This window comes from Ornithorhynchus anatinus, chromosome X5 (assembly GCF_004115215.2).
Source record: "Ornithorhynchus anatinus isolate Pmale09 chromosome X5, mOrnAna1.pri.v4, whole genome shotgun sequence".
In the NCBI taxonomy this organism is placed as follows: Eukaryota; Metazoa; Chordata; class Mammalia; order Monotremata; family Ornithorhynchidae; genus Ornithorhynchus; species Ornithorhynchus anatinus.
The window spans coordinates 3,278,604-3,288,590 of NC_041753.1; the positions used below are offsets into that span (position 1 = coordinate 3,278,604).

General features: G+C 66.8%; 1 protein-coding gene across 1 annotated transcript; it reads left to right on the forward strand.

Annotated features, from left to right (window-relative positions):
* The first annotated feature begins 1,988 nt into the window (after window positions 1-1,988).
* Window positions 1,989-8,614, forward strand: PEA15 (proliferation and apoptosis adaptor protein 15). The gene is made up of 4 exons (XM_029055215.2): window positions 1,989-2,073; window positions 7,309-7,482; window positions 8,181-8,336; window positions 8,465-8,614. Exons 2-4 carry the CDS (start codon window positions 7,311-7,313, stop codon window positions 8,527-8,529), a joined length of 393 nt encoding a protein of 130 aa, XP_028911048.1. The 5' UTR covers window positions 1,989-2,073; window positions 7,309-7,310; the 3' UTR covers window positions 8,530-8,614.
* Window positions 8,615-9,987: the final 1,373 nt, after the last annotated feature.

Genomic DNA, 9,987 nt, shown 5'->3' on the forward strand with positions numbered 1-9,987 from the left:
CTCTGAGAGCTAAAGTTCATGGGGAGAGGAACACTAATAATAATAATAATAAGGATAATAAGGATAATAATAACTGCGGTATTTGTTAAGCACTTACTATGTGCCAGGTACCGTATACTAAGCGCCGTGGTGGGTTCAAGCAAAGCGGGTTGGACGTAGCCCCTGTCCCGGGTGGTACAGCGCTTACGCACACAGTAAGCACACAGTAAATTCAATCGATTGAATGTATGGGGCAATCACAGCTTCAATCCTCAATAGTGGATAGCACAGTCTTGGGAGCCAGAAGATCACGGGTTCTAATCCTGACTCCGCCCCTCGTCTGCTTCGTGACCTTGAGCAAGTCACTTTACTTCTCTGGACCTCAGTTCCCTCACCTGTCAAATGGAGATTGAGACTGTGAGTCCCACGTGGGACAGGGACCGATTTGCTTGTATCCACCCCAGCTCTTAATACAGTGCCTGGCACCTAGTGAGTGCTTAATAAATACCATTATTATTATTACAGAGAGCTCGTTGTGGGCAGAGAATGTGTCTGTTTATTGTTATATTGTCCACTCCCAAGCGGTCAGTACAGCGCTTTGCATACGGTAAGCGCTCAGTATGGCCTAGTGGCAAGAGCACGGGCTTGGGAGTCAGGGGATGCGAGTCCTAATCCTGGTCAGCCACTTGTCTGCCGCGTGGGCAAGTCGCTCCACTTTTGAGGATGAAGACTGTGAGCCCCACAGGGGACAACCCGAATACCTCGTATCTACCCTGGTGCTCAGAACAGTGCCTGGCCCTTAGTAAACGCTTAACAGATGCCGTAACTATTATCACCATCGAATGAACGTGGAAACTGAGGCCCAGAGAAGTGCAGTGATTTGCCGAAGGTCATGCAGCAGACCAACGGCGGAGGCGGGATTAGAATCCAGGTCCTCCAGACTGCCCGGCGGGGGCTGTGTCCACCGGGCCACGCGGAGAGGAAGGAGGGGCGGGCAGAAGGGTAGGGAAGCGGTGTGGCTCTGCGGAAAGAGCAGGGCTTTGGAGTCAGAGGTCACGGGTTCTAATGCCGCCCTCTCAGATGTGCGACTTTGGGCGAGGCCCATTTAATTTCTCCGTGCCTCAGTTCCCTCATCTGTAAAATGGGGATGAGGAACGTGAGACATCCTGTATCTACCCCAGGGCTCTGAACGGCGCTCGGCACATAGTAAGCGCGTAACAAATACCAACGTTATTATTATTATTAGGGGGTTGGCAGGGCCGGTGGGCCTAGGAGTTTCGAGAGCTGTGGTGGCCTCATTTGCATAGATTTGCGCGTCATTTGCATGCCCTCGCAGGACCCCCCCCAGGAAGGAAATGGGGTCAGCGGGGGGTCAGCGGAGGGGGAGGGGGGTCAGCGGACAATCGGGCGGAGGCTGAGTCAGGGGGCCGACGGCAGAGGCGCGGAAACAGAAAGCCGGAGAGGAAGAGACTCGGCCCCAGAGACACAGTTGGCGGAGAGACGGGGGGGGGCGGGGGGAGGGAGAGACAGAGACAGACAGAGAGACAGAGAGAGAGAGAGCGAGCGAGCGAGCGAGCGAGCGAACGCGCCTTTGGCCCGGAGTCCGAGCGGAGGCGAGGCGCGCCCGGGAGATGGAGCCGTCCGGGGGAGAAGAAGAGGGGGTCCGGGGGGGAAGGAGGGGGTCCGGGCGGGAGGGGGGATCCCGGGGGGTCTAGGAGCCCTTAAGAGTCGGGGGTCGCGGCCTGCGCGGGGTGATTGATTCCCCAGCCCCGGGCGGGGGGGAGAGCAGCCCCGAGCAGCCCCTCCCCCCCGCCCCTCCGGACAATTCCCCACTGGCCCCGCCCCCCCCCCCCCCGGCCGCATCCCTCGGGGACCGACAACGACCCCTCCCTCCCTCTCTCCCTCCCTCCCTCCCTCCCCCCCGGAGGCCCGGCCCCGGGTGTGACGTGTGGGTGGGCGGTGGTTGGGGAGGGGGCGGGGTGTCCGGCAGAGCCTCCGGCGGGGGAAGCGGCGGCGGCGGCGGCGGGTCGGGGCGGAGGCGGAGGCGGAGGGGACGGGACGCCGGGGGCCGCGCCCACAGCCGCCCCGGACTCGGTGAGTTGGGGTTTGGGGAGCCGCCGAGGGGGCCCCGGCCGCAGCGTGGGGACGGGGCTGGATTTCGGGGGGCCGGGGGAGCTCCCCGCCCCCTCATCCCCCTCGTCCGGGACCCCGCCCGCCTGCCTCCGTTTCCCCGCGGGAGCCGCGCCCCCCTCGGTGACCGCGCCGACCCTCGAGGGGCCGGGGGGCGGATGGGGGGGCGCCCGGGGATCGTGACGCCCCCCGCCCCCCGGAGGCCCGGCGCCAGCCGCCCCGCACTCTGAGCCGGGGGTGGACAGAGGGGAAGAGCCCCCCACCCCACCCCCACCCCCCGGCCCGGCCCGGCCCGGCCCGGCCCATCCCATCCCACTGAGGTCACACAATCCACACAATCCACATCACACCACCTCGCCCGCCCCTCGCCGCCTTGTGACTGAGTGGGTGTGGAGCCGGCGGGAGGTGGGCAGGGCACGGGACGGCGGGGGACGGGGCGCGGGGGACTCGTCTGCCGCCTCCCGGGGGGTCCTCTCACGGCCGTGCGGGTCCGTGGGCCACCCGGGACTGTGTGCGTGGGTCTGTGCGGTGACATCGGGGCCCTCCGTGGTGGCCGACGAGCGCGGGTGGGCGTGTGCGGGGGGCCCGATGGGGATGGCTTTGACCACGCGTGGCCCCTGGGGATGCCGGCTGGGCGCTGGTGTCCGTGGACCTGTGTGTGTGTGCGTGCGTGTCCTTGTAGGTGGCCGGTGTCTTTATAGAAGGCCCCGAACATCCGTGTGGTTGGTGGGGCGGGACTGGGCGTGGACGCGCAGCGTCTCTCGGAAGCCCCCCCTTCCCCTCCCCAACCTCCCCGGGACAGTGGGCAGCCTCTGCCCAGCCACGCTCCTTGGTCTCAGTTTCCCCTCTTTTCGACCGGGGAGGTGCGGGGGTCAAGGAGGGAGAGGGACAGTCGGGTGCTTGGAGATCCCCAGCGGGCGGGCTCAGGGGGTCCCGAGAGCATCCCCAACCCCCGTGCTCTCCCCCGGGGCTCCCCAACCTGGGCACCCGGGGCCGGGAGCCGGGTCCTGCCCCCCGCCCGCCCCGGCCGGGACTGGGCCGAGGAGGGAGGGGGCGGGCGGGCAGCGGGGAGGGGAAGGCCTGGGCTTGGCAGCTGGGCAGGGGGAGCCGGAGGCCCCGACCTGGACCCGTTCCCGGTCTAGAAGCTGGGGAGGAGCGGGAGGCCCCAGTCCGGGCCCGGCCCCGATCTGGTGATCGGGGAGCCGGACGCTCTGGTCTGGTGGCCAGGGACAGTGAGCCGGAGGTCCCGGCCCGGTCTGGTGACCGGGGAGGGGGAGCCGGAGGCCCCGGCCCGGTCCTGGCACCGGTCCGGTGGCCGGGAGGAGGAGGAGTCCAAGCCCCGGCCAGGTCCTGACTCTGGTCTGGTGGCCGGGGAGAATGAGCCGGAGGCCTCGGCCCCATCCCGGGCCTGGTCTGGTGGCCGGGGAGGGGGAGCTGGACCTTCCGGCCCGGTCCCGGCCCTGTCCGGTGGCCAGAGAGGGAGAGCCGGAGGGTCTGGGCCTGGGCCCGGTCCCGGGCCTAGTCTGATGGCCCGGGAGGGGGAGGGAGAGGAGGGAAAGAGTGAGTCAGGCCTTGGCCAGAGAGAGCCCGGAGCCCGCCCCAGAGAAGGACCGGCAGACCGACGGACGGACAGATGGATGGGCCTCGCACCACAACTCCAGGACAAACTGCAAGGGGGGTCGGGAGAGCCTGAGGAGGAGGAGGAGGCAGGGAATTAAGTCTGCCTGGGTGTATCTCTCCAAGGCTGTGTGTGTGTGTGTCGTTCCACGGGTGTGTCGGTTCTTGTGTGTGAGTGTGGGTGTCTGTGTGTGTGTCTGCCTGCATCTGTGGGTCTGGCACTCTGCGAAAGAGAGAGTGTGAGTGTGTGTGTGTGTGTGTGTGTGTGTGTGTGTGTTTTGTCGGGCGCCATTGCTGGGAAGGCTAGTTCCCTTTGTGGTGAGATCCTGGTGGGAGTGAATTGGCAGCTGTGCTCCGTGCCCGCCTGTGCCCACCCAGCCGGGACGAGGAACAGGAAACCAACGAGCTGAGAGCTCTCCTCACCCTCCTGCTGCCAAGCCTGGGAAATCGGTCGCCCCCACACCCACACTCCTGCACCCCCGCCCCCCAAAAGACTGGAGAAGCAGCGTGGCCTAATGGTTAGAGCCCGGGCCTGGGAGTCGGGAGGACCTGGGTCTTAATCCCGGCTCCGCCGACCGTCTGCGGCGTGACCTCGGAGTCGCTTCGCTTCTCCCCGTCTCAGTTACCTCATCTGCCAAATGGGGTTTAAGACTCCGAGCCCCTTGTGGGACAGGGACCGTGTTCAATACGATCAATTTGTATCTCCCCCAGCGCTTAGTACGGTGCCTGGCTCATAACGAATATCTTAAAAAAAACCACCCCAAAACAAACCTAAAACACTGACACACACCCGGAGCCTCACGCCCTAACACTCTCACGTGGCTGGACAGACGTGTCCGCCGGACCCACGTGTCCCCAGCCATACAGGTGCATACACACACACGCGCGCCTCTGACACAGATTGTCCTCTCCCAAGCACTCGGTCCAGTAGTCTGCACCCAGTAACCGCTCAATAAATACAATTGAAGGAATGAATGAACCCGCACGTACACCCGATTCCCTTCGGTCCCTCCCCCTTTCTGCCATCATCCTCTCCCCTCTGCTTCCCCTGGTGGGGAAACTGAGTCCCAGGCAGGCCCCTGTTGCTCCTCATGGGAAGTGTTCCTCGGGGGCCGGAGGGATGGGACAGACTCAGAGATCCAGAGACCCACCTCCACTCCAGGGGGTGGAGAGAGACAGAGACAGCGAGGGTGCCGGGGCCCGTGGCGGGGAAGGGGGCTTCCTTCTGGGGTCAGCTCCCATCCAAGCCGCCGTTCCGGGCCGGGGCCTGCGGTGGGAGCCGGAAAAGTGGGGAGGGTCCACCGCCCTTCTCCGCTTGTTCCATCCTGGGAGTCTACCCGTATTCCTCCCCACTGTAGATTCTCCCCGACTAATGGGGTTGAAATTCTTCTTCGGCGCCCCCTCCTCCCCCACCCCAACCCCGCCGACATGGGGCTGTGGGTCCCTGGAAGGGAGAGGATGGGGGGGGGCAGGGAGAGGGGCTTTTGGGCCCCCTCCCCCACCTTTCCGAGGGGGGTGAGGCAGCTGCGGCCCAGGGGGATAGAGCTCCCTTAATTCCCCGAGATTATGGGGGATTTGGCCGTCGATGGTGGACGCTGGGGCGGGGGGGAGAAGGGGAGGAGGGGGAGGAGGCCACCCCAGGCCTCCCCTGTGCCTCGGCTCTGGGCCAGAGTCGCCCCTTCCCACGGTTGGCAGCCCTGCCCCTGCTGCCCAGAGGCCCCGGGCTGGGCGGGGGGGGGGGAGGGGGGGGACCGGGGCTGGGGTCCCCGGTGGATGGGGGAGAGGCGGGGGCCGGTCCAGCCTGGGACATCCATTCATTCATTAATTCATTCATTCAACCGTATTGATGGAGCGCTTAGTGTGTGCAGAGCCCTTGTAGTAAGCGCTTGGGAAAGTACAGTACGGCAATGGGGGGGCGAGAGCGGGGGACCTGCCTTCCTGCTGACCCAGTCGGCTCCCCCTCATCCGCACCCCCACCCCCGGGACCGACCCGGACCGATCGGGCGGCGGGGGGGACGGACGGACGGACGGACGGACGGACGGGTCACCCAAGGGTCATGGCATCCTTCAGCCCTCGGCCCTCCCCCTGCCCAGGCCGCCTCTGGGGTCTGGGGCGGCGGGGGCGGGGGGGTCCCCGGGCCCGTCATTTTGGGGATCGCCGCCCGGAGCGAGGGTCCGGGCGGGGGCGGGGCTGAAGAAGGCGGGCGTTTGGGCCGAGCGGGGGCGGCGGGCGTTGCCAAGGCGACTGGCGGGCGGCGATGCGCGCCCCCTCCCCAACCCCCCCTCCCCCGGGGCCCCCCGGGCGGCCGTGACCTACATGTGCGGGCGGGGGGAGGGGAGCGGGTTCGGCCCGGCCCGGCCCGGCCCGGCCGCGGCTGTCTAACCCCGCTCCCTCCGGCTGCAGCTCCCGCCGGGCCCGGACCCTGGGGATTGGGGCTCTCGGCCCCTCCCCCAAGCCCCAACCCCCCACCCCCGCGCCACCCACCCGGCCTGGGAACCGGGCAGGGGGCCAGAGGGGGCGGGGAGGCCGGCACTGCCCACCCCCTCCTCCTCTCCATCCGCCTCCCCTCCCGCCCCGGGACCCCCGGCTTCGGCCGTGAGCCCCGCAGAGGGGGAGGGGCCGGACGCTCCCGCGCCCCCTCCCCCGTGCCCCGTCTGCCCGGCCGTCTGTCTGTCGGGGGGGGGGGGGGGGGACGGGAGGGAGGCGCGGGCAGCCACCGAGAAAGCCGGGAGTGGGGGTTGCCATGGTAACCACCGCCTCCTCCGACCCGGGGACAGTTGCCCGGGCAACCGGAGGGGGGCGGGCATCGCGGCGGCCGGGGGAGGGGGAGGCTGGGGAGGGGGCTCCCTCCCAGCCTTCTTTCCCAACAACCCCCCCCCCCCACCCCGAGTCCATCCCCCTCCCTCAGATCCTCGGTTTGGGCGAGCAGGCGGGCGCTTTGGAGAAGACGGGTCTGGGACCGCCCCCCCCCGGGCTGGGGCCGGAACCCCCGGGTCCAGTTGGGGTGGGGGACGTTCTGCGCTCTCCCCTCCTCCCCCTCTAAAAAAGACTGACTTGGAAGGCAGCTTGAGTAACGGTTAAGAACGGGGGACTGGGAGAGAGGAGACCTGGATTCTAGTCCCAGCTCCTCCCTGCCCGACAGGGTGACCTCAGCCGAGTCATCTGACCTCTCCGGGCCTCAGTTTCCCCGTCTGTACAACGGGAGGCCCAAGGGGGCCGGGCGGGATCTGCCAGAGAGCTAGAACCTGTTCCCCCCCCCCCAGCCCAGGAAGCTTCACGGGACGGTAACGCCACCCCTCCGGGAGGCAGAAGGACCTGGGTTCTAACCCCGGCTCTGCCGCTCAGCCACCGTGAGACCCTGAGCGTGTAACATCCCTTCCCCGGGCCTCAGTTCCCTCATCCGTGGAATAGGGATCGAGACCGCGGGTGCCGCGTGGGCCGGGGACCGCGTCCATCCCGATTTCGCTCGTATCCATCCCAGCGTTCCGTACGGCGCCCGGGACGTGGTAAGCTCTTAACCTGTGTCACCGTTGTTGTTCTCCTCGGTGTCCCGGCCGGTCCCCCGCCCGCCGTGCCCGCAGCCATGGCCGAGTACGGGACCCTCCTGCAGGAGCTGACGGAGAACATCACCCATGAGGATTTGGAGCAGCTCAAGTCCGCCTGCAAGGAAGACATCCCCAGCGGGCGGGGCGGAGAGATCACCACCGGCAGCGCCTGGTTCAGCTTCCTCGAGAACCACAACAAGCTGGACAAGGGTGAGGGCGGGGGGACGCCGCCCCCGGGGTCACGCCGGCCACGCCCCTGCCTCGGCCACCTTCTCCCCCGAGGGATGGCGTCTCTCTCGCCGCCCCCCCCTTTTTTATTGTATCTTTACGCCATCCGTTAAGCGCTTACCAGACACCGCTCTGAGCGATAGAAGCTGATGGGGTTGGACGCGGTCCGGGTCCCACGTGGGGCTCACCGTCTTAATCCCCATTTTACGGATGAGGTAAGCGGTGTGGCGTAGCGGACGGAGCAAGGGCCTGGGCGTCAGGTCGTGGGTTCTCATCCCGGCTCCGCCACTTGTCTGCCGGGTGTCGGCCCCCGGGCAAGTCACTTCTCTGGTTACCTCATCTCTAAAATGAGACCGTGAGCCCCACGCGGGACAGGGACCGTGTCCAACCCGACTGGCTTTTATCCACCCCGGCGCTTAGTACAGTGCTTGGCACACAGCAGCCGCCTAAGAAATACCCCCAAATTATTATTATTATTGAGGCACAGAGAAGTGAACTGACTGGCCCCGGGTCAGAGAGCAGACGGGGTGGACGCTCCTTCTGACTCCCAGACCCGGCCTCCATCCACTAGGCCTCGCTACTTCTCAGTTGCCAGGAAGTTGGGGGCACAGTTCTGGCCGCCGGGGGTGGGTGGGAGGGTCGGTCATCTGACCTCCGCGTGCCCCCCTCCCCGTCCTCAGACAACCTGTCCTACATCGAGCACATTTTTGAGATCTCCCGGCGCCCGGACCTGCTGACCATGGTGATCGACTACAGGACCAAAGTCCTCAAGATCTCCGAGGACGACGAGCTGGACACCAAGCTCACCCGCATCCCCAGCGCCAAGAAGTACAGAGGTGAGAGCGGCACGACCGCCCCGCCTTCCGCCCGCGGGGGCGTGGGGTCCGGGCCGGGGCCCGGGGGCCGGGGGGCAGAGGTGTCCCGGCTCACGGCCCCCCGCTTCCTTCCCTCCCTCCCGCCTCAGACATCGTCAGGCAGCCCTCCGAGGAGGAGATCATCAAACTGGCTCCGCCGCCCAAGAAGGCCTGAGGAAGAGGAGGAGGAGGAGGAGGAGGAGGAGGGCCAGACCTTCAGCCGACCACTCACCCTCCCCCGTCCCTCCCGGCCAGAGGAGGGGGAGGGGTCGCCCTACAGCCCCTCCCCTCCCACCCGCCCCCCCTCCCCACTAACCCGGTCTAACCCCCTCCCCGCGTCCCGTGCGTGTCCGTACGCCTTGTCCGTGTCCACCCTCCTCACACCGACCTGGCGTGGGGTCGGGGGGCGGTGGTGGTGCAGCCTGCCTCGTGGCCCGGCGGGGGCTGTTTCTATGCACACTCCCCGCTCCCCCTCACACAAGCCCCTTCCCCAAGAGCGGCCCCCTGCCCCGTGGGGGAGCTGCTCAGAGACTGTTGCGCAGTGTCGTGTCCCCCTCCCTCTCCCCAGCTGGGAACCATGAAGAAGGGATGACAGGATCTCCCCCTTGCTCCTCTAATATTTCCCTTTGCACTGAGCCCCCCACCCCCCGCCCTGACCTCCCCTCACCAAGCCAGTGAGGGCAGGGATCGGGGCGGGGGAAGGAATATAGCACCCCCTGCCAGCCCCCTCCCCTGACCGTGCTAACTGTGTGTACATATATATTCTACATATATGTATATTAAACCCTGCCGCACTGCCGCCTGTCTGCCCCCCACCCCCCCAACCCACCCCAGTCCGTGTGCTTGCTCGTGTTAACTTATTGAGTGGGGCGAGCCGGGCGGCCCGCCGGGGCCGGACCCGGACGGACGGCGGACGGATGGAGCCCGGGAGAGCGGGGGAAGGACAGAGGAAGTGCGAGTTTTGCATTGTGCAGGCCCGAGCCCGGCTTTATTTAGAGAAGGGAGGGCTTGTGGGAAGGAAGTCGGAGCAGATTTGACTGGAAGCCAGAGAGCCGAGGGAGAGGAGGGAGTTGGAACCTGGAAGAAGCCAGATGTGCCGGGAGGAAGCCCACCCCCCCCCCCAACCCCCACCCCCCCGCTCCCACCACTGCCGCAGACACCTGCCTTAACACTTGCCTCTCTGGACTTTTTTTGCCTTAAAGGCCTCACTCACCCCTTCCCCGCCCCCTCCCCGCCCTGCTTCTGTCTCGGTGGAGTGTGCGTTGCGGGGGCGGTGGCGGAGGATGGGCAGAGGACGACGGGAGCGAGAGAGGAAGAGTGGGAGGAGAGGAGTGCGCCGAGTTCCCCGGCTGTCTGAACGGCGATGAGATGACGGGGTCACTGTGTCCGCCGCGCCCTGCCCCCTGCGGCCCTGTGCTCTAACCCCAGAAATAAAGGTGATTGTACCCCATCGTGCTCAGTGGGGACAAGGCGGGGGGGCGGGGGGGCTTCCCCGCCGCTCAGCCCAGGGAGACCGGGCCGGGGTGGAGCCGGGACGCTCTCGGCTTGGCCCGCCGGAGTCGAGGTTAGAACCCGGTCTGCTGCCCCACCCAGAGTCGGGGGGCAGGGCACCGTGGGATTCCCCCCCCGCCCC